General features: G+C 41.4%; 1 protein-coding gene across 2 annotated transcripts; it reads left to right on the forward strand.

Moving 5' to 3' along the window:
* Positions 1-24,841, forward strand: LOC130485236 (suppressor of tumorigenicity 14 protein homolog). 2 transcript variants are annotated; one of them, XM_056858377.1, is made up of 14 exons: positions 1-133; positions 219-257; positions 6,575-6,791; positions 8,018-8,160; positions 10,062-10,159; positions 11,643-11,755; positions 12,648-12,781; positions 15,600-15,704; positions 16,883-16,993; positions 18,763-18,882; positions 19,231-19,414; positions 21,702-21,885; positions 22,481-22,617; positions 24,733-24,841. In XM_056858377.1, exons 1-13 carry the CDS (start codon positions 121-123, stop codon positions 22,514-22,516), a joined length of 1,497 nt encoding a protein of 498 aa, XP_056714355.1. In that variant the 5' UTR covers positions 1-120; the 3' UTR covers positions 22,517-22,617; positions 24,733-24,841. The 2 variants fall into 2 exon arrangements, with proteins under 2 accessions (XP_056714355.1, XP_056714354.1); XM_056858376.1 differs by lacking the exon at positions 12,648-12,781 and having other exon boundaries at positions 109-133; positions 15,652-15,704.
* The last annotated feature ends 289 nt before the right edge of the window (positions 24,842-25,130 follow it).

A 25,130-nucleotide genomic window follows, 5' to 3' on the forward strand; every position in this document is an offset into this window, starting at 1 on the left:
CTCACTATTAAAAATGTAATCTCAGTGAAGCAAAAGCAAATCATTAGCAAAAGAAGACCCCCAAAGATTAATAGTTCAGCTGAAACATTTTCTTTTGAAGAGGATTTTGACATCATTACAATGGAACTTTTTGGTAATGGAAGATCTTGTATTCTTTCAATGTTTCAAAACTTAACAGGCGAATCTAACCAACTTTGCTGACTCTTAAATCATTTTAGTTTCAGATTCTATGGACTATGATGTGACATTAAAATCAGGTAAGAGCTAATTTATTTTATTGCACTTAGTTTCTATATTTCTAGCAGTGTATCAAGGAATGTTTCTGCATAACCTTCATTTATTTCATTCATTCCAATTCACTGCAAGGCTGAACCCAGAGGATTCAATGCACCAGAAACCTACTCCCTTTCATGAGTAATTGAAATGAATGGAATTTTCAAGCACCCCTGTGTAGCTTGCATTCATTTAATCAATGATTGTGTGGGAGGACTTCTGATGGTTTTTCCATCAGTCCCAACTTCCAAACTAATCACATAGTCTCTCTAAGAATTTGTCCACATTCATTTGGTTCCTATGAAGTTGAATGAAGAGGAATTTTCATGATTCACTATATTTGACTTAGCAATCATATTTCACCCAACAAGCCCCAGAGCCTACAAGCCCCAATCATATTTCACCCTACAAGCACCAAGAAAGAGCAAAATGTTACTTTTGTAAGAACTGGCAAATCTGTTTAAAAACAAAACAAAACAACAAAACACAGCAGTACCATCATAGATAGGTTAAACTCAATCCCAGTTATTAAAACTATTAATTTATCTTTTAAGGTATAATAATTTATTTATATGGTCACTGACCAGCAAAAACAAACAACCAAACAACAGCCACAATAGTTAAAAAAACCCACAACTACAGCTATTACTGCTACTACAAATAATCTAAACCTAAAAATTACAAATTATGTGTATGAATAAAATTTATATATACATTGTATAACTTGCTGTGACCCCCTTAATATTTTGAGTAATAAATTATTTCTGTTACTTTTATCCTGTCAGGGTACGACGTATTTTAATAGCTGCAGCACAGAATTTAGCAGTCAAGAGTGTAAATTGTGATTTTTCATCAGTTAAGAGCTTCTTAGCCAGAAACTCATCTGGTTGGTCAGGGCAAGTGTTAAGAAAAGGGGAAATAAACCTTGTGCAGACATCTTTTAAGGTATGTGTGTTATGTACCATCAGGTCACTTCCAACATGGCATCCCTATGGATTAATGATCTCCAAAACACCCTAACATTAACAGTCTCACTCGTCTTTCAAACGGAAGGCCTGGCTTCCATTATCAAGCCAATCCACCACTTGTTGGGTCTTCCCTTTTTCCTACTGCCTTCAACTTTTACTAGCATTTGCATCTTTTCCAGTGAGTCTTGTCTTCTCATGAAAGCACAATAGCCTCAGTTTAGTCATTTTAAATTATATTTTAAGGTAATTGAGATAATTATCTTGTTCCTCCCCTAAAATGTTTTTTAACTCTCCTGTATTCAAGTTGAAGTGGTGGGGTTTCTTTCAAGGCCTCATAACAAAGCTCCAGATCTCCTTTGCAAACCTCTAAAGGCACAGAATGGTGCTGATCGGATGGAAGATGGAGAAGACTGACTGTGTTACAGCCTTCTAAGGCCATAGATTTTTTGGAGGGTAGGTTTTACTCAGGCAGGCATCCGCCCTAATTCAAATCCAGCCAATGTAATCAGACAATGACAAGCTGTTTTAAATACTGATCATTTTTTCCCTCAGCATTTTCAAGTGCCATTGTGTGGAACTTGGACTATCAGAAATTATTTTTTTCTGTTGTAAATCATTAGCTAACTAGCCAATAGAAATAAATTCTGCAGTGTTTCACTATATGAGGTATGTTGAAAGTCTTCATCAATTTTATTTTACTTAGGAAGACTAGCAACAATCTTAACTCCATTGTATGAATAAAGAAATGTACACTGGCCTTTAGAAAGAATGCCGTCAGTACTATCATTGTATAGCTACAGTCAAGCAATTTAAATAATTGGTAATTTTAACCAGTTATTTCACCTTTTTTTTTTTTAGTGCTCTAGTTTAAGAATAAAAGTATGAATCCAGAGAAAATTTGTTTTTGGTTTTGTGATAGTACAATGTACACCCCTGATCTGGGCAACCAAAGGGGTTATAAACACTACCATTTTTTTTAAAAAAAAAAGGATGAAAAAGTGAAGCAATTAATTAACAGGTTAGGTAAATCTTTCCATGGCTTGTCCTGGCAATCCTATTCCAGAGTTAGGGTTGCCAATCTGCAGGTGGTGGCTGGAGATCTCCCGCTATTACAACTGATCTCCAGGTGACAGAGATCAGTTCACCTGGAGAAAATGGCTTCTTTGGAAGGTGAACTCTATGGCATTATACCCCATTGAAGTCCCTCCCCTCTCCAATCTCGGCCCTCCTCCTGCCCCACTCCCAAAATCTCCAGGTATTTCGCAACCTGGAGCTGGCAACCCTGCCCAGAGTCAACCTGTCTATTGATTTATTTGCTGTTTATATCCTGCCTTTCCAAATTCAAAGCAGTGTACACAGGTCAACAGATAAAAAAGTATTGAAACATGATACAAGAAACATCCAAGAGTCCAATCTAAGCACCACAATAACAATAACAACAGAAGTACCCAGTCCCAACTTCACTAGAAAGCCCTCTACCACAGAATCATCTTACAAGCCCAAGAGAAGGTCATCAATGCCAGTCCTTTACATGCTTCCTTCGGCAGACCATTCATTCCCTGAAACAGGAGCTGCAATGGCGAAAGCACAAGCACTGGCAGAAGCTGTATAAATCTGCCAAATTGAGAGTATTGATTGCAAGGCCTGGTGAGCAGATCCAAGCTCATACGGTTGCTACCCTTACATAACATGCTGCAGCTGTTCAGCAGGACACAGACAGTAAGGGGAGAAAGCTCCCCTTCCTATCCTAAACAACTGATAGGTGTTAATAAGTACCTTACCAAGTACATATTAACACCTATCAGTTGCACAACCCAGTTACTGGGTCAGGCTTTAGAACTGCTTTAGCCATTTCACAGAAAAAATTCCATCCAGCTAGGGATACACCCACAGAACAATTTTTCTACCCGTGTGTAATCTTTAGCTGGATTGGGGATGATTGTCAATATACAACAGAGCCCCATTTAAGAGAAACTTAGTTTATGCTTGGATAGGTCAAGACTAAATATTTGACAACTAGAGGCAGAGTTGCCAACCTTTAGGTGGGGTCTGGAGTTCTTTTGAAATTACAACTGATTGCTTGACAACAGAGATTGGTTCTCCTGGAGGAAATGGCAACTTTGGAGGGGGGACTCTATGGCATCACATCCCTATGGAGCTCCCTCCCCTCCCCAATGCTGTCCTCTCCAGGCACTACTCCCAAACCTCACGTAACTTCCCAAGTCACAGTCTGCAACCCTAACTGGAGATCTGTGATCAGATGTCTCCTTTTAATGCTAATAGCCAGAGGGAGGGGGGAGTGCTCCAAATCAGATAGGATTACAGCTCTGTAGAAGTATCATTTCACTGATGCAACATTTGAGAAACCTTCCAGAGGACACCCCTGATTTGGATAGCCCCAGGCTAGCCTGATCTTGTCAGATCTCAGAAGCTAAGCAGGGTCGGCCCTGGTTAGAATTTGGATGGGCGACCTCCAAGGACTACTTGGATCATGACGTGGAGACAGGCAATGGCAAACCACCTCTGAATGTCTCTTGCCTTGAAAACCCTGCCGGGTTGCCATAAGTCAGCTGTTGCTTGATGGCACACACAGACAGAGGACACAGGCTGAGTCAAAGATAAGAGTCATGTGTGACTTGCAGGTTCTCCTCTACTCCTGTGTGCATGGTGCCCGATTTGGATTGTGACTGTGGCACTCTTCGGAAAAGCCTCCCCACAGCGTTTTCCTGACCTGAATTGACCCTGTGTACATGGTGGTTTTCCCCCAAAGAGCCAAAGGATGCACTCCTGGGACCACTGCAGGTTTCGATTTATTATTACAGCATTAGCCAGAAAAGATACAAACCTTGACAATAAAACTGATTACATGATAAATAATCTCTTTGTACAAAATACAGATAACATTATATCAATTAAAATTCACCTTATTTACACTAATACCCCTTTCCGAGCGGATTTTAATTGTTGCAGAGCAATACTTGGCTACCTGCAAATAACACTGAGAGTCTCCCTCCCATAAGAGGAATTTAATTTTCTCTTCCTCCGAACTGGATTCCATTGTGTTAATAAGAGGAAGAATTAGCTTCTGATGGATTCCCTCATATTAGATACACCTAAATAGAACATGACTTATACTTTCCATTTCACCTGACCTGCAAGGGCATGCCCACTCAGATCTTGATAACTTCCTATAATTTCCCTCCAGGACTGCTGAAGGCAATGCCGACCCTCTAGCCAGGGTTAGGGCTCTCCTTTGCTTATTAAGCTCTATAACAGACAGATATTCAGCTGGCGCTAAACGATAGCATGTTCTAATAGGAGCCAAGTAAACTGGGGAGCTCATGAGCTCTATTTGTCTTTCTGTATTGAAGTTCTTTAGTCTAACTAGAAGCTTTGCTCGCACTTTTTTTTTAGCTCTAAGAGGGATTGAGGTGCAAAACCAAGACTCTCCATTCTTTTTACAGACTGTGTCTGCCATCTGGATCTATAATTGTCCAAACTAAGCAGTGGTAAAAATCCCTCTGATGCCTCATGAGCCTTTAACCAAAGGGAAATTGAGGCTAGGGTAATTCTTGCCGACCACTGCAAGTTGGAAAAACAGTGCAGTGAGGAAAAAATGTTGTGGGGAGATATCCAATTCCCCCTCTCTCTGTATGGTTGTTAATAGCATTTTAATTTCATCTTCCAGTTATTTCAGTGAGGTGCAATTAATTTTCTCTGGAATGGTCCAACGTGGGGAAAGCAAGAATGTGGCCATTTACAGTGCAATCCTAAACAGAGTTACACCCCTGAGTTTAGATGGGTGTCGTTCTGTTCAGGATTGGACTGTCAATCACCTAGCAGTTGCCCTACAACCTGTCCCAGCCCCTGCAAATAAACACACAAACAGAAACAACCCCCCCCAAAAATGCAAAAACACAAACACAATGCTTTTCTACACAGGGATGAAAGGTACAGAAGCTGTATTCTCCATTCTCACTCCGTTCTCACCACAGATACAAACAAGAAGCTCCTTCTGTTTCCAGATAAACCAAAGGATATTCGAGTCATGTTTTTCCATATATTAACAGTGGCTAGAACAAATCGTGCGAGATATTGGAAAAGCAATAAACTCCCTGATTTAAATAATTGGCTTGATAAGGTTAAAGAAACTTATGCTTTAATTAAGTTGACATATTATAATAATGACAAAAATACGGAAGAACTGGATGCTCACTGGAATGTAACAATCTCCAGTGTGTAAATCGAAGAGAGGGAGTGATGTAATTATCACTGGATTTTAGATAACTAGATAGTGTATTGTTTGGCTCACTGGTATAGATATTTTAGTTATATTGCAGCGCGGTTTTAGTTTATTTTCAAGAATTTGTAGTATGTGTATTTTAGTAATGTTGTATTTCCGTTTTCTTTTATTGTTATATTCTCATTTTCTTTTTTAAAAAAAGAAGCTCCGTCTGTACTGAAAAACTGTGTTGTGACTTCAGACATGAAGTTAAAAGATTAGGGCACGATCTTGACAGTGGATCTTTTGTGAACAGTTTGTTACAAGATAGCTGTAATAAATGAGATAATATCTTGAAAAGGCAATTATTTAATGCCACAGACATGGCTACAGTCTGGTTTTGACCTTTGAGGAAAATCAGATATAGATTGCTTTATGCTGCCATGGTTTATTTATTTGAGAAAAAGCTTTGAGAGTCATTCTGACAGTAATGGATGCTGAAGTCAATGGATTTAGAAGGATGTAACTCCGCTTTAGGAATGCGCTGTAACAGAACAATTTCCTAAGAGTAAGCTTCATTGTATAGACCTGAGCAGGATTCTGAGTAGACCTCTTTAGGATGACACTGTAAGTCATTGAACTCAAAGAGACTCACTTCTGAAGAAAAGTATTAAGGACTTCACCGGATGAAAGATTAATTGTCCCAAACCGGGATCATTGTTTGTCCGCTTAAAGTGATGTGGTTCATTTGCTTTCTCCATTAGCTGGTTCGTTTAGAGCTGCTTTGCATTGAATTAGTTGGTGAAAGGTGCTGGCTGAACACTGAGCAATTCAAGTCCTCCAGCCACAAATCAGTTGTCTAGAAGAGATCCTTTTTCACATCCTTTATGCCTCTGCTTTGTCCCAAGGGGGGGCAACTTCATGGGGTGAGAACACAGCGCAGAACTGGCTCACGTCCAATACTTGTCTGATGAGATGGACAAGCCTGCCTTTTGTGATGGAGATATCTGTTCCCTGGGACCTGGGCTGACAGGGTCTGAATTAGCTTCTCTTTAAATTGCGTCTCTTTACTGCTTTGCAGTCATTGATCTGTTTGTGTTTTGTCTGCCAGTGGCCTTTGACCTTTATGCAAAGCCCGGTAATAACAGGACATTGACGCTAATGAATCCCAAGAAATCTTTCTATCAGTGGCGGCTGCGAGTGCCATCTGACTATGTGGTGAGGCTGGTCGTTGTTACAGCGCATGAGATATCTCCTGGGAGCTGCACATCTCACAGGCTGTCTGCCTATGATTTCCTTCTCCCCCTGCAGAACAAGATCATTACAAGGTAGGAGCATGAAGAAAAGTATACTCGATGAGGCATACAACATGTACCATATCCTAAATATTTACTGATCATCATTGAATTGATTAAAGCATTATAGCACAGTGGTAACAGATATTTATATATTTATTATTATTATTATATCCCGCTCTCCCCGGCAAAGCTGGGCTCAGAGCGGCTTACAACAAAATCATACAATATAAAATAGATTACATAAAATACATTAAACAATTCCTATAATAAATAAAACCCTGCCCCATAAACATCATCAGTCAATAAAATCAGTAATAAATATATCAGTGCATAAGTGCATAATATGATGCTCCTTAGTGATATATCTGCTTTTGCAGGGCTTTTGCAGTTAAGTCCCTAACCTAGTAATCAGGATAAATAGAGAGGGTAAAGTGGGGGGGGGGGTAGGGAGGCTAGCACTGATGGAATACCGTAGCTGACCTCAACCATAAGCCTGGCGGAATAGCTCCATCTTTCAGGCCCTGCAAAACTCCTTAAGGTCCCGCAGGGCTAGGGTTGCCGGTCCCTCTTCGCCACTAGAGGGAGATTTTTGGGGCAGAGACTGAGGAGGGCGGGGTTTGGGGAGGGTAGGGACTTCAATGCCATGGAGTCCAATGGCCAAAGCGGCCATTTTCTCCAGGTGAACTGATCTCTATCGGCTGGAGATCAGTTGTAATAGCAGGAGCTCTCCACCTAGTACCTGGTGGCTGGTAACCCTATCAGACACACCTGCCCAGCTCCCACCTCTCTAAGCTTCTTGTGTCCAGCTGTTGTGGGGCTTCTGACAGCCAGCACAAATCTGTGGCTGGGGGAGGGCAGCTGTCAGGGATCCATCTGGCCGAGGGGACTGTCACTGCGGTGTTCCAATGGTACGGGGTTTGATTGCTGTGGTTTCTTCTGGGTAGAAGGCAAGGCAGAACAATTAGTTCAAGTATCCAGAATATTTGATAACTGGCAGTGTACATTCCCCTTGAACAGTGGATTACAAAGCTTTTACTGTAGAGACAAGCCATGTATTAAGGACTAGTATAATCACATGTTCAATCACATGTTGTTATTATCCCTAGAACTTGCCAGGCTTCAAATTTGTTCAAAATCTCATTCCGGCTCTAATTGAAATGTGCCGTATCAATTGTAACAAACCAACAAAAACATCTGCAGTTTACTGTGCACAGTGAAATAACTCACAAGCTGTAATTGGCCTAAATGTGTTTCAGATGGTGTGGAATGTCTGGGGCCTGGACCTCCCCATTTATACGCTTAACTTCATCAAGCAATGTAATGTTGGTCACTTTCTCACTGGACCGAAGAAAAGAGACCAATGTACTGAAAGCGTATTTCCAAGCTGTTCCTAAAATTGGTATGCAATCAGACTTACATAGGCATTGTTTGTGCATTCATGCTGCTGGATTATTTTTGATAATTCATATTTACTTGCGATCTGTTTGAAGCATTTCTTTGGATTAAAACAGGGATAAAGAATGTATCCATAAATTCTATTTCCTAATATTTATAAGGATATTAGAGATTTAATACAGATGTGGGTGCAATCTAGCAGCTGAGGAACACAAGCACAGAAATAACCATACCATTGCTGTCTGTTGAACTTTGCTCTTGCTTTTCCTCTTTTTCACTTGTGGCTTCCAGCCCACTGCACTTTTGCCTCACATGTAGACCTCATGGCTAGTTATTTAGTCCTAAGCAGGCCTAGGGTTGCCACCTCCCCATGGTGGCTGGAGATCTCACCCTAATAAACTGGTCTCGAGGCGACAGAGATCAATTCAACTAGAGAAAATGGACGCTAAAGCAGCCATTTTCTCCAGGTGAACTGATCTCTATTGGCTGGAGATCAGTTGTAATAGCAGGAGATCTCCAGGTACTACCTGGAGGTTGGCAACCCTAGCAGAAGGGGAGGAACTTCAATGTCCAGTTGCCAAAGCAGCAATTTTCTCCAGGTGAACTCGTCTTTATCGGCTGGAGATCAGTTGTAATAGCAGGAGATCTCCAGCTAGTATCTGAAGGTTGGCAACACCAACTCTGCGGCATTGTATTGAAGTCCCTCCCTCCCCAACCTCACCCTTCTCAGACTCCACCCTCAAAATCTCCAGGCATTTCCCTACCCAGAGCTGGCAACTCTAGCAGGCCCTTAAAGAAATAAATTAAAACAATTAAACAGCAGGCCCTTATTAGACCGGAGGCCTTGTTCTGGATTCATTTTGGTCTGGCCATAGTGCCTTGCTCTTCTCCTCTTGGGCTGGCCAAAGGGGAAAACTGGCCACCTGCTGCTTCCATGGCAAAACACAGGTACCATGAATCTTCTCTCTGTTTGACCCTCTGCCTTTACCTTCCTTCTCCCTATCATGAACTCCACTGCGGTATATGCATGTCAGAATAAGATGTGAAGGGGTGTTCCCAAGATTTCAGACCCGATGTTTCATCAGTTTAGGAACCACTCCTTTAAAAAGAAGTATCAAATTTCAACTAAATTATTATACCAATTCCTGATTATCAGCATATGTGAAGTGCCAGATAACAGCACCTTTAGTGCACAAGGCAATACACATAGAGCCTATAAGAAATGTTACCTTTTCTCTTCCATTTCAGCATTTTAGGAAGTATAACTTGTTTTCCTGTACTGTACTGAATTGTTTTGTTTTGTACCGCATTCTTTAGTGGCTTGACTAAGGAACCAACTGGTGAATGCCAGTCTTGAATGAAAGCTGTAGGTTGGGTTCTAGAGCTCAAGGTCTACTCTGATTTAGAGTTCCATGTTTACTCTGGTGTGTTTTCAGATAGTTTGCATGTGGGAGGATTCAATTGACAGTCCCAATCTATGCTTGAAAAGAAATGTGTATAAGAAATGTGTCTCATCAAGGAGTGAAGAATGCATTGGTGAAAGGATATACATAAAGCATTCTGAGTACTTGAACTCTTCTAAATAAATGGTACACACCATTTCTAGTACAGGGCCTCTGACATGGCCTCTTTTACACAGAATTAACACAATGGCATATATCAAAGTAGGCTATTTACGCTGCAATCCTAACCAGCCTTCCAAGCCCATTGACTGCTGTTGACCAGGAAGGATTGCACTGTGAGAATTATGAAAGAGAATAGAAAGATACTATTCTTATAACTAATTACAAAATAAGAAAGAGTTCCAAGGCATTCTTTTGTCCATGGTTTCAAAGAGAACAAGAGAAAAAAAGATCATAAAGGATCCTAAGACTATTACTAGTCTTTTGTTTTCCCCCCTCTTAGTATGTGGTGGCCATTACATCTCTTGGAATGGGACTGTGACTTCTCCTTATTACCCAAGTTACTATCCACCCAATATTGATTGCCACTGGATTATCAGGGTATGTATTCCAAGATGTAGCATAAAATCATAAAAAAGAAACAACTTAATGTACACTAAAGATAGGGTTGCCAACCTCCAGGTGGTGGCTGGAGATCTCCTGTTATTACAGTTGATCTCCCGCCGATAGAAATAAGTTCTCCTGGAGAAAATGGCCACTTTGGCAATTGGATTCTACGGCATTGAAGTCCCTCTCCTCCCCAAACCCTGCCCTTCTCAGACTCTACCCCCAAAATCTCCAGGTATTTTCCATCCTGGAGCTGGCAACCCTAACTAAAAAACAATAAAAGGATAATTTTAGTGTGAGTCAAAGCAAAAGCTCTTTTTTTTTTATACACATATGGTCATTATCTGTGAGGTTAGAGGAAATGGACCCTGTAGCAACCCAACATGAACCCAATGGGATTCTTGTCCTGGCCCTTCCTTAAAGGAAGAGAGGAAAAGGAAGCCTGCCCCACCCCCAGCCCTACTCCCAAGGAGAGGGGAGAGGGGGGGCTGCCTTCTTTCCAAGCCCCCCCCCCAACATGGCTTGTGAGGGCTGGGAGCATCCACTATATGGGCCTCGAATGGGCCAGGTGCCACCTCCCACCTGGCAAGCCAGGCCTCACTTGGGCTGGGTTCCACTTTTCCCCCTGTCCAGCGTCACTTGCAGGCCTCACATGCAGGCCTGGTACTGCCACCCTCCCATAGATGACCAGGTCTTGGAAGGGCAGGGTTACCTCCAGGTACTAACTTAGGGTTGCCAACCTCCTGCTATTACAACTGATCTCCAGCCAATAACGATCAGTTCACCTGGAGAAAATGGCAGCTTTGGCAATTGGACTCTAGGGCACTGAAGTCTCTCCCCTCCCCAAACCCACCCCTCCTTCTCATGTTCTGCCCCAAAAACCTCCTGCCGGTGGTGAAGAGGGACCTGGCAACCCCTATGGAAAGGCCTTGGAAGGGCTTAGGGTTGGCAGGTCCCTCTTTGCCACCGGCGGGAGATTTTGGGGGTGGAGCGTGAGGAGGGCAGGGTTTGGGGAGGGGAGGGGCTTCAATGCCATAGAGTTCAATTGCCAAAGCGGCCATTTTCCTCCAGGTGATCTGATCCCTATAGGCTGGAGATCAGTTGAATTAGCAGGAGATCTCCTGCTACTACCTGGCAGTTGGCAACCCTAGATCGGCTGGAAACACCTTGCTTCTTGCCAGCTGGGCCTCGGGATGGCCTATGATAACAAAGCTATTTCCATTAAATTCTGAGAAATAACCCCATGGCGCATTCCAGTGTATCGTTGCTCAGTTATTGTTTTACTGCCACTTGATAAATAAAGCTGGTTTTGCATATGCATGCCTGTCTTATGTCTTTTGTGCTGAATGGTACTGATTTTCCTGAAGGAATTTGGAGCAAATATTGTTGTTTCTCTTGAAATGTACAAACACAGAAATGACAATACATTTTCTTTTTGCACTTTTATTTTTAAAGAGTGGATTATTTTTAATCTTAGGCACCACTACCTGGATACAGATTGTTATTCAAACTTCTTGTAATACAAGTTCAGGAACAATCTCTAGGATCCAATAAATGTGATAAAGACTGGCTGGAAATTGATGGGGTCAGGTAAGAAGTTTTGTCTATTAACTTGTTAGTCAATAGGATTCCCCCCCCCCTTTGAGCAAAGGCCCTCTGCCTCCATGCCACATTATAAACCCCTAAGTATGTTAGTAGCATCCCTTGTAGCATCGCTGGGTAAGGGAGGGCAGGGGCGCTGATTCTGGTAGTCAGAAGCTTGGCATGACATGTTATGCATATGTCCATATTGAGAGTAATGCTCTACTGATGTCAAACTAAGACCAGTGCAGTGAAGCATGGAAGGGAGCATCTGTGTGGTCTTACAAGAGGGAACTGCCCGCTATTATGTAGCTATAGATGAGATGGGATAACCACACAACAAAGTCTAGAAGGGATCCCCAACCTTGATGAGCCTGTGGGTGCCACTATACAATGACTGCTATGAAAGAAGGACCAATGACAAAATGGCTGCAGTGTAGGGTTGCCAGTTTGTACATGCATTCACTGTAAGGTGTGAATAGGGCTGTTGTATCTGGGTGAACTGGAGAAATTTTAAAATCTCTGAGATTTATGAGTTCTCATTGAGAAATATAATAAGCAGGCTTCCAATGTCAATGACATTGACATTGGAAGCCAAATGTTGACATTACTAGTTACCAATGCTAGGAGGTGACGTCAGGGGAAACCTTGTCCTCCAAGGCATCCGTTTGTGTGAAACAGGATGCTGGACTAGATAGACCACTGGTCCTATCCAGCAGAGGTCTTCTTACGTTCTTATCAAAGTATAACATTTGAATCACAGTAGGGGTAAAAGTTGTAGAATCGATGGTAGTAGTATGTTGTTGAAATGGCTTTAAAATGTATGCATCACTAAATATAATATTTGATTAGACCAATTACAATAAAGTATGATATATATTGTCCCCTATAACTTGTCCAGGTACTGTAAACCAGTTTCAGAAGGCAACAGGGTCAAGGAATATGGCTATTCAGTTGCAATCAGTTTCCATTCAGATGAACTGGTCACACACAGAGGATTTTATATTGAATTCAGAGCATTCAGCCACACTGACCGTAAGTAGACAGAAGCACATTTTAATGTTTGTGTGGGGCCAGTGTTGTGTCTTTGGGAAACTGCTTTTAAGTTCTGCAAAACAATAACACAAAGGAATAATTTAATTGCTTGTCTTTTGATAATTGACTTCTTTTTTTGCTGCTAACTGCAATGCTTTCGATTCTAATGCTAACAGACACCAGTTTGCTAAGATTTCTTTGAAGGCTGAGAACTTGAACCACATGCTAGGGTTTTTTATGTGCTTGTAAATAATGAAAGGTTGGCAAAATCACACTGAATTTCAAAGTCATCAGAAGAAACTCGATGAACCAGTTATGATAGTACTGGCAATGAAGCAGTCTTATTTATTTGATGCTCTTGGCAACTTCTCCTACATCCTGATAATATTAGGCAAAAAGTGACGAACCATTTTGATATGGTTTTATGCCACATTTTTACATGTGGACTGACTGGGGTCCTTCTAATAGATGATCTAAACTAGAAAAGGTACAGATGGACACTGATTGTCCTAGATTGCTCAAGAGGTTTTATACCATTAATTATGGCATATTGACAGAATGCCATTAAGATTTGAAACTTGTGAGCACAGTTTTGCATGGTTCTGCTCCTTTTGGGTGGAAGGTTCCAGTAGTTTGAAACATTATTATGAGGGTCCTCAAGAATCAGCCATACTCTTTAACATTCTACGTGAAACTACTGGGTGAAGTCAGCTGTATCATCAATAAGTAAATTATTCCCTACTCTATTTCTGCATTTCATCTTGTCCAGATAAGATGATGTCATTAGTATGACTGGACATGCTAATGAACCAGATGACAGTGCATAAATCTTAGTTATGTCCAGACAAAACAGAAGGTATACTGGTAAATGAATCAGTGACAGGCTAAAAGGAGAAAGGAGCAGAAATAAGATTACAACTTTCCTGAAAAACCAGGTTTTTAGGTCAGGATTGATTTTGAACCCTGCTTTGCTCAAGAATTCCCAGATATCAGCAGCGGCTCAGAGTACTTTCTTTTAGTTTTGTTTGATTTGCCAGCTATGCTGGAAGACCAAGATTTTGCCAGTCTAATCCATGCTTTAGTGCCTTCTAAATTAGACTGCTATAATATCTGACCTGGATGGCCCAGGCTAGCCTAGTCTTGTCAGATTTGGGAAGTTGAGCAGGGTCAGTTCTGGTTAGAACAACAACAAAGTGGGGTGGGGGGGGGGGAACCCAACCAAATATGTAGAGAGAGCTTCAAAGTTTGAGCTAAAAACTATGCTTTATAACAAAATAGTTACAGTTATTGCTAGGTGTGCACAGTAAAATTGTTAAAAACACAGGGCCTGGAATACAGTCTAAATAATAAAAACATCAGATATGAAGGTCTTATACACAGGGGGTTACCACACTTTGTATTCCCAGCGATGTATTAAGAGTTTGAAAATGTTGTAAAAAACACCGCTTTAAAAGGGCTTTTGGATACCACGACTTATAAATGGTTGGAAGACGTCTTCACAGCTAAAGGGGCCAAACAAAGTGCGAACAGTATTTTTTATAACGTTTTCAAACTCTTAATACATCGGTGGGAATACATAGAAAGTGTGAACAGTATTTTTTATAACATTTTCAAACTCTTAATACATCGCTGGGAATACAAGTGCGGTAACAGCCACAGTTGATATACAATCAATGTAAATGGCCAATGCTAGACCAGACATGTTTTGGCCTGAATAGGCCTTTCTCAGTGGTCATAAATACAGAACGTTGTAAACATCCAGATGTTTTTATCTAATATCTTGTGTGGCTTGATGTAAACTGTTAACCCAAATTGTGGGTCTTGCCATAGGGACAGTTGCTCACCCAATCTGATACAGAATGGACAGTGCTTCCGGATGGGTGTACATCAGCCTGTGAAACCTGGAGGTTGTTTTTTTTTTTTTTTTTGCCATCATCTGGGTGTGGAGTAGGGGTCACTGGGGGTGTGTGGGGGAGGTAGTTGTTAATTTCCTGCATTGTGCAGGGGGTGGGACTAGATGACCCTGGTGGTCCCTTCCAACTCTATGATTCTGTGATTCTATGATAGTTAATTCTGTATCAGATTGTGTGAGCAACTGTCCATGTGACAAGACCCATGATTTGGGTTAAGCTTTATATCAACCACACAAAATATTAGATAAAAATATCTAAAGAGTAAAGGGCAGAAGCTAGGTCAGTTAAGACATGTCTCTGGGTGCTCATTGACTGAGAAAGGGTGCTGTGACCAAGATGCTCTTCTATGCTGCATTTCAATCAATGGTAGTTCTCATGGAATCTACTTGTAGGGATTTCTCCAGCATAGGAGATAACGTGGCCATTAGGACAGTATTAGGGTTGCCAACTATTACAACTGATCTCCAGCCGATAGAGATCAGTTCCCCTGGAGAAAATGGCTGCTTTGGCAACTGGACTCTATGGCATTGAAGTCCCTCCCCTCCCCAAACCCCACCCTCCTCAGGCTCCACCCCAAAAACCTCCTGCCCATAGCAAAGAAGGACCTGGCATCCCTAGACAATATTCACCCATTCCAATTACAGATCATACAGGACCTGAGTCTCCAATGACTGTTCTGCTCCCTGTGCCTTGGCTCTTATCTTGACAGGCAGTGTTCTGCCAACCTAAGCATTCTGCCTCCTGACACAACATGCTAGCATAGTCCTCCCACGCAGACTGACATAGTAATGTGCTTTGCTGACACGAGGGGGGTTTAGGAGCAATCTTATTTCACCCAAGCCATGATTGCTCTGTTACTGCATTTTAAGATGACTGTGATAATCGGAAACCTTTTGTTCTTTTAGCTTGTCCTAGGCAATTTAAATGTTCTGACAGAACATGTGTTCCTTTAAACAGCAAGTGTGATGGGTGGAAAGACTGCACAGATGGAAGTGATGAAGTAGACTGTGGTATGTTTATGGACATTATCTAATTAGTTTGGTGTTGTGCAGAAAAGGCATTTTCATATCCATGGAAATTTGCAAATTTTCATATCACCTGGTTGGCCACTGTGTGGACAGACTGCTGGGCTTGGTGGGCCTTGGTCTGATCCAGCAGGGCTTTTCTTATGTTCTTAAATTGGAGGGGGGAGGGAATGACATGCATTGTCTCCACCCCCAGCCTATGTTTTTTCAGTTGAAGGTTGGAACCTTAATACCATATGGTCATCTCTCTCTCACTTGCTCTGTGATCAGTTTTCCCCAGTGACATGTGGGAGCCTAATGCATGCACACGTGTAGGCCCTATTTCAACCTTCCATCACATGTAGAAAGCTGTTAAGATCCTACTTTATCCCACCATTCGTTTCCATCCACAGGACAGGAAGGTCCAAGACAGGCTTAAGGCATTTGTTGGGGGGCATATGATATTTAAAGTATTAAACATAAGCTCAGGGCTTAGAACCTTAGTAGACCAAGTAACCATTCAACCAATCAAAAAAAGCATCATATAATAATTAGTCCTAACAACAGTTTAACAAGTCAATCCAAAACTGAGCTTTATTTCACATAACAAACTAAGGCTGCTTCTACACGACTGTGATTCTCCTTCTAGCTCTCGTTGCAGCTAAGAATGTGCAGGCATTCACAGAAGCATTCCTGATTTTAAATTTTTTTTTTTTTTTAAAAAGGCCAGTGGTGGGAAAATGGCAGCCATAGCTTCTGGGGCAACAAAAGTACAGTGGAAAGACCATGTGGACACTCTATTGCTGTGGTGAGTGCCTAGGGTTGCCAGGTCCCTCTTCGCCACCAGCGTGATATTTTGGGGGTGTAGCCTGAAGAGGGCATGATTTAGGAAGGACTTCAATGCCATATAGTCCAATTGCCAAAGCGGCCATTTTCTCCAGGTGAACTAGTCTCTATTGGCTGGAGATCAGTTGTACTAGCAGGAGATCTCCAGCCATTACCTGTAGGTTGGCAACCCTATGAGTACCTCTGCAGCAATGAGAACTACACGGAGAATTGATGCGCTGTGGAAGTGGCCTGTTAGAGTTTATGATCCAACAGTCATGCCTCTGGAGCGCATGGTCTTGGGGGCATCTGCTGTTGGACAGAGTTCTACAGCCTTGACAGTATAGTCCTTCCCGTAGGTTGTAATCCAGTGGAGTCAAATTGTGGCAATGGGAAGTGTAGGCACCATTCCAGGACCTGCAAAGGGGATGAGAGCTGTGACAGTGACAGCCAGGAGGAGGGCAGTTGCTGTAAGTATGATGTAAATTATTTTTTTAAGACTGATAATGATGCATTTAAAAGTAAATGGAAAGGCATTTGGCTGGATGCAGCATGACGCTGGCTTCAGGGGGCCTCCAGCTGTCTTGCTCCCACCCCACCTCCTGAATTTTGTCCTCCCTCTTGGCGGCCCTGCCCTTTCCCTTATATACAACCCTGTCACATCCCTTATATATAACCCACTGCTTTTTTCGTCTGAGGTTCCAGTTACTGAATGTCAGCATCACTTGTTTGGCCTACAGTGTATGTAAATTTAAATTATTGTATTTTCAGTATAAGACAGCACCCTGCTGCTTCTAGTGCTCCTTAAGCATGTTATCAAGCAAATGTACAAACAGTAGTTCAATGGTTTCTAGTTGGCTGGTTTTTTTTCTTTCAGAAAAAGAGTTTATCTAAAGAAAAATACTTAATTTCTTCTTAAAATGATCCACTGAAATCCAGGCAATGCATCACAGCCAATACTTTAAAGACAAATATCCGCATTCCCCCCCCCACACACAAAGTTTCTGAATGTGTAAAAAGGTTTTTGCTTTTTTTAAAATAAAAACTTTATTACATACATAAAATTCACAAAATTGGGGGAAAGAAGAAGAAACAAAAAAAATCAATCAAAATTACATACCGTTACAGATAAAAGTAATAATAGTAAAAGTGAATGAACTCAGCTATGCATATTAAAGTCAGCAAAAACATTACTCGTCTTCCTCTCCACGTTCTAGATTTTTAAAAGTTTTTTCCATTCTGGAGATTATTGGGATCCAGACAGCATCTAGATCTTCCATGTCTTCATCATTTTTCTAATAAGTCAGCTTAATTAATACATAGGTTTGCTTAGCCTTATCTATCCAGTTATTTAGATCTGGGAGTTTGTTTCCTTTCCAATATCTTGCAAAGTTAATTCTAGATGATGTTATCATATGACGGAATATGTCTCGAAGATCTTTTTGTATATCTGGTAAATAATTTAGTAAAATTGTTTCGGAATTTGCCGGAATATTTATTTTGTGACTATTAGAAATAATTTGTATCACTTTTTTCCAATATGCATTAGCTCTTTACAACCCCACCACAAATGTAAGAAATCGGCTTTGGCAAGGTTGCAGGGTATAAAAAGGTTTTTGCTTGCTGAACAGATGTTTTCATCATTAAAGTAGCCAGCGCAAGAACCTCACTTAAGTTAAATCAAATTGCAATCAAAAATTTCCCATGAAAGTTCTTTTATATAGCGGTGTCCCTTAAGCACATTATATTGCCCTATTTCTTGTGTACAGTTATACACAAAGAAGTTTGAGTAGTATATGATGTACAAACCAAGACCTTTGACAATGACCATACATTTCCCAATTATATAACTATTCCAGTAGTAAAATTCAGATTCCACTATGTGTGTTTTTTAATGTCCAGGTTATATACATGTCCATTGGGATTAGAATGTTGTAACTCTGCTTAGAATTACACAGTAAGGTACATAAACTATTTATTTATTTTTATACCACCAATCCAGGAACCTGCCAGAGGCAGCATATGAAAGAAGGATAAAAACTAAACATTAAAGATATTAATTAAAATTCAGCATCAATTAATATCTAGCATATTGCCAGGACACCTATGAAAGGATGCTGTTAAATGCATTCATCTTTCCCTCCCTCAAATGCATTGTAAAAAAATATGCTGCATAACCTATATGATGGCATCATTAAACGTATTAATGTTTTCCTACTCTGTCATTGTGTCCTTTCAGTGTACAAAAGTTGCTCACAGCACGCATATAAATGCCTAAATGGGAAGTGCCCAATGAAAATAAACCCAGAATGTGATGGAGTAAGAGATTGTGCAGATGGATCGGATGAAATGAACTGTGGTATGTAATTTACGAGAACAGCAAATGGAAGTGCCTGTGTGCCTATATTGGATCCAAAATCCAAAGTCCTCTAAGATGCATGTGGAGCTTCCATAGGTAGAAGTTCTCCATTGACTTCAGTGCTGGGAACAGTTTTGTAAGTAACAATGCAATCCTGAGCAGAGTTATACCTTTCTGAGTCCATTGACGTCTAAGTCCATTGAAGGCTTAGAAGGATGTTACTCTGTTTAGGATTGCACTGTTAAGTGTTATAAGGAATGTGACTTGGGTGATGGTAGGGACGGTAAATATAATATATGTTATTTTCATGCTTATTCTGTTATTTGTATGTGTATTATATTTTAATAGCCTGTGGAAGGAGTCAGGTAAAGAAAACCAGAATTGTTGGTGGTGAAGAGGCCAGGTCTGGAAAGTGGCCTTGGCAAGCAAGCTTGCAGCTTGGAACATATGGCCATATCTGTGGGGCATCCATTATTTCAAATAGGTGGCTGGTATCTGCTGCCCATTGCTTTCTGGACTCTGATTCTATAAGGTAGGCACTATGCAGCATAGGGCATTTATTACTAGCAAGGAAAACTCATTTCCATAATTTGCTGATAGACACAACATAAATATTATTTACATTATGGACTGTAATATTAAGCTGGGTTCCTTAGAGTAAAATTTGCTGAAGAAAAAGTGTAACTTGTTTTTTTAAAAACCATGCAGCAGAACGCTAATTATACCAAGCAACGGGTTCTTTTTTAGGGGGTAGGGTGGGAGGTTTTCCATCAGGTCACAGATGACTTATGGCAACCCTGTAGGGTTTTCAAGACAAGAGACCTTTGGAGGTGGTTTGTAATTGCCTGCCTCCATGTCACAACCCTGGTATTCCTTGGAGGTCTCCCTTTCAAATACCAGCTAGAGTCAGGGCTGAGAGTGTATGACTGGCCCAAGGTCACCCAGCAAGCTTCCATGGCGTGAGTGGGGATTTGAACCTGGGTTTCCCAGGTCCTAGTCCGACACTTTAACCACTACACCACACTGTCTCTCATACCAAGTGACATAGGTGGTTGAAACTGATTTGTTTGGATGGCTAGCATCCAAATATTTGTTGAAGTAGATTATTTATCACTATGCAGAGAGACCAGGTGATCATCATAAGGTGAGTACGCCATAGCCTGGAGGGGATGTAAGCTATTAACTTGCTACAGTCCTGGCTGGTTTTCCCTCCGAAGTTGATACAGAATTCTGTTCCTAATAACACATTATATGCTTAACATGCACTTTTACAGAATCATGAAATATCCACAGCCCTGAACACATCCAACAGTAGTTGGGTGTCAACCATGGTTTTGAAAATGAAGTGCAAACTATCAGTTATATAGGCTAAGGCTGCATATAGATGCAGTTGTGGGTAGGAACAAACACAGGGTTGTTTTCCTATGAGGCAAGATCTTTTTTTTTCTTCCTGAAAAGGTTCAGCCTCCAATTTGAACATTGATTGATACAACTGTTTACTTGTTTGCTTTCCAGATGCCAAACATTTCCTGAGAATTGTTAGAGATTTTTAAATAGGTTTTTTTTACAATTTAATATCTGGCTTCATGATTGACACAGAGCTTGGTCAGTCAGTGCTGTGAACAGCATAGGGTTGCCAACATCCAGGTGGTATCTACAGTTTCCCCATAATTACAACTTATCTCCAGACTGCAGGGATCAGTTGCCCAGAGAAAACAGCTGTTCTGGAGGGTGGACTCTATGGCATTATACCCTGCTGAGGTACCTCCCTCTCCCAAACCCTTCCCTCTCCAGGGTCCATCCCCAAATCGTCAGGAATTTCCCAACCCCGAGCTGGCAACCCTAGCCATGTTTTTCTATAGGTATGAACTGAATTATACATTTACAATTAGGGATTAGTGGAGACCATAGAAATATAAGATTGACAATTAGGTGACTATTATAGATTCACAGGGGTATCAAGAATAGAGACCCCTTGAAAATCTACATCAGATGCCCCCAACCTTTTTGAGCCTGCAGGCCCCTTTCGAATTCTGACACAAGGCGGTGTATAGCCAATCAGATTTGCAAAGGCCAATCAGAAAAGCTCCACCTGGCCACAACCACTTTGTAACCACACTTGGCGGGAACCAGGAAAGGTGTCGGTTGCCACCACGGCACCCATGAGAACCACACTGGGGACCCCTTACCCACATAGTGCTTTGTATATTTGTTAAATGTGTCAAATGCTATTCAGCAAGAAGCTAGAACCACTCGCTTTCCAGGATACAGAGACAATCATCACAAGCTGACAGCCACATGGGACTCATTTTCCTGTGGTGTGATCTGACATGACTGTGGTAATTAGTAAAATACCAAAAATTGTACAAGCAGGGCCAATCACATTGGTTTTCCACATCCAGTCGCCACCTTCCTTTGTGATGATCGTTGGCTGTGCTGATATGGTTCACACTCATATGTTAGCAGTGCAAAGTGGATAAAAGCCCTTTCATTCTTCCTCCAATCTCTCCCTTGACCGTTGAGTTCATATCAAGAACAATGTGTCTTTCACTTTAAGCCTGAACTTTGTATTTGTTCCTGTTGTCGTACAGTTAGCATCCACACCTGATCGTATATCATGATGTATGATCAACATCTAGTGTTGTTTATGACCATACAAAATAGTACTTTTCTTGAGGTTTTTTTCCCTTATTTTCATGGTATTTATAAACTTTAGGTGTAACCCACTGAGAACTGATTCTGCACAATCCCCTTTGAAATGAAGGGGAGCTGAGTAAGAACAGTGCTTAGAGAACTGCACTCTTTTGTCTCTTTTTCAGATACTCTATAGCATCCGGCTGGACAGCATATATGGGTATAAGGATCATTAACAAAAACAACTATAACCATATAGCCATGCGATCGATCAAAAGGATTATTGTCCATCCACATTACGACCGATATATCTCAGACTATGACATTGCCCTGTTGGAAATGGAGGCACCAGTATTCTTCAATGAGCTGGTACAGCCCATATGTTTACCAAGCAGTCCTAGACTATTTATTTATGGAACTCTCTGCTATGTAACTGGCTGGGGAGCCGTAAAAGAAAATAGTATGTTCATTTCTGGATATGTTTATTGCAAAATGCAAGTGTGACACTAATTTGTAGCCTCCCCCACCCCCAAATCAGTGCTTTTTGTATAAGAGTTGTTTAAAGATTTTTAGAAGAAATAAGGTCAAGAAGACCTGGGTCAATCAGATATCAGTTTTTGCAGTTCTGAAAACACATATTCCCCAGAGATAGAAGGGAGAGCTGTGCTGTCTGGAGTTTTGTAATTCATCGGTCATTAGGAAGGTAACCACATGATCGGAAGTAATTTTAAATCAAATTTATGTTTAATGTATTACTTTTTTCAACTGCTTTGCAAACATTTTTTCTTATGGGGAAATGTAAGCAAATAAAAGTAATCAAGTCCTTCTTAAAGCCTAGGTATTTATTTATTTATTAGGGATGATCTTTAAGTGAAGGCAGATCTTGATAGTTTTTGATTTTCAGTCTTGCCTTCTGTGATTTGAAATACCTTATTTGACTAATTCCCTGTTTCTGTTGATTTAGGTCAGCTTGCCAAAACTCTACAGGAAGCTAAAGTGAAAATAATTAATCAAAGTCTTTGTAGCAAGCTTTACGATGATTTGATTACTTCTCGGATGCTGTGTGCTGGAAACCTGAATGGCGGTATTGACGCATGTCAGGTAAAGCAGAAAATAGAACTGCAAAAAGCTACAATACAGGGTAGCTTTCAAATGCCCATTACAAAAAAACAGTTTTGCTTCAACACTTCCTTTGAAGGATTACTAACATTCCTCTTTCCACAATTCTTACACTCAAGGAAGGATATTAGATTTTCTTGTTTTCAACCCCCATAATGGTGGTGATGGGGAACCTTTTGGTTATACTTTTCTTTTGCCACATGGTGGCATATTTCTTCAATGAGCTGCTAGAGATAAGCAAAATTGGGCATCCAAAATGTGTTTTGTCAGCTTTCCTCAAGCTGAGTGGCAAAAAAATAAAATAAAAAGGGAAAACCAGGCTGATTCGTCCCCTCACTGCATCCCCGTCCCTCATAGCTTTTATCCATGTGGTCCCAGGATCCCTATCATGTCCTTTCAGAGGTCAAAAGGAGCTCTTTTTCCAGCAAAAATGCTGGAGGGATCCAATCTAGGATGTTTTTCACTGCAGGTATTGAGTCACATTCAATCTGAAGCTAGTTTTAGAATGCCTTTGCATCTGATCAAGGTAGAACTGTGATTAGTGCAAAAGATCCCAGGAAACTTTTGTGTGTCTTTTCACTGCAAAGATATTTGTATCCACTTGCAAATATGTCTACTTGCTTTCAAAGGCACTTTAAGTCCCAGTAAAAATATTTATGATTACCATCAACTGATACCTCTGTTTTGGTTTAGTTAGGTTATTGGCTAGGTTTCGTAAGCCTCATCAAGCTGAACCTCATTCTTTATATTGTTAATGTTGGCGTTACCTTCACGTCCATTGACTAAGTAACTGAGTAACTATCAGCCCATTCCTGAAATTGCGGCGTGTGGAGTCAGCTGGGAAGGGGCGCGGTGGAGCCTCTTCCGATGCCGAATCGCACACGCCGCAAAACAACAAAAAAAGCAGTTTTGCTGCTTTTTGTTTTTGTTTTACCGGGGCCTTTCACCCCATTGAAAACAGCGAGGCTGCGTCTGCTAAATAGCTGCGTCTGCTAAATAGCAGGCGCAGCACCGCCATTCCAGCTGCCGGTGCAAGTGGCCGAAAGGGAATAGGAAGTTGCCTAGCCGGTGGCTCCTCTCCCCGGACTGCCCCTGGAATGCCCCCCTGCTCCGGCGCGGCCTCTCCAAGCCATTGCCGGCGCCACAGAGAGGCCGCGCTGGCGAAGGGGTGAGGCGCGGTCCCGCGGTGCTCTGCCGGCGGCGGGACTGGCCTCGCCACCAGCGTGTGTTTAAACTCGCGATTACACACACGCTGCCGGTGAGGTCATGCCGCCTCCTAAGAAGTTTTGGCCCAATTTTCAGGAATGGGCTGTGAGGCACGTAGAAACATCTTCAGATTTATGCTCCATGTTCTGGCCAGGAAGTTCTACATATGGTTTTTCCCATGTGGGGTCCTTCTGAACTAGGTGTTATATGCACAAATAGTGCTTGTGTGTGTCCCTTTGTTGAACGCTCATATGAAATAAGGAACCCCATGGTGCAAAGTGGTAAGCTGCAGTACTGCAGTCAAAGCTCTGCTCATGACCTGATTTCAATCCTGACTGAAGTTGGTTTCATGTAGCTGGCTCAAGGGTGACTCAGCCTTCCATCCTCCTGGGGTTGGTAAAAGGAGTACCCGGTTTGCTGAATGTAAAGTGGAGATGACTGAGGAAGGCAATGGCAAACCACCCCGTAAACATACTCTGCCTGGTAAATATCATGATGTGACATCGCCCCATGGGTCAGTAATGACCTGGTGTTTGCACAGGGGACTACCTTTACCTTTACCATGTGAAGTACCTGTATGGTTTTTATGGTATGATGAATTATACAGCACTGGTGGCAATGCCAATGCTAGTCACTTTCCTTAAGCACCTCTCTTCTCCACTGTAGCTCAGTGCTGACTAAATTGATAAAATAAACTGATAGTGTGTAGATATGGGGACAACATGAGGACCTTAGATTTGGACAATCATGCATAGAAATGGATAGAGCATCCCAGAATTGAAAGGGAGATATCATGGTGAGAGATAAATATAAATATGTCTAAGCACCCAAATGACATAAAAAATGAAGTTTCTCTGTTCTAATAGTGGGACTTCTGTCCTTCCACTTTAGGGTGATTCCGGAGGTCCATTAGCCTGCTTAGGAAAGGGGAACAGATGGTACCTTACAGGCATCGTCAGTTGGGGTGAAGGATGCGCGCGAAGAAACCGCCCTGGAGTTTACACCAAGATCACAGCAGTTTATGACTGGATTCGCCAATACACAAACTAATAGATGACTTGAGGAGAAAATGGAAAGAGCACACATATCCCTTACAGGAGCCTTTTAATTCTAACAAACAAGACAGGTTTTATAATATTGTAAACAAGACATTACGAAAAAGCATTATAGGATTTTCTATGTTGACTTATGGGCAAATGAATGTTGCACAGTGACCACCTCCAGGGTGCCCTCTGATCATAGCGCTACCCAGGTGATCATTCCACAGTGCCTATATTTATGTGGATCTT

The sequence above is a fragment of the Euleptes europaea genome, chromosome 12 (genome assembly GCF_029931775.1).
Source record: "Euleptes europaea isolate rEulEur1 chromosome 12, rEulEur1.hap1, whole genome shotgun sequence".
Lineage (NCBI taxonomy): Eukaryota > Metazoa > Chordata > Lepidosauria > Squamata > Sphaerodactylidae > Euleptes > Euleptes europaea.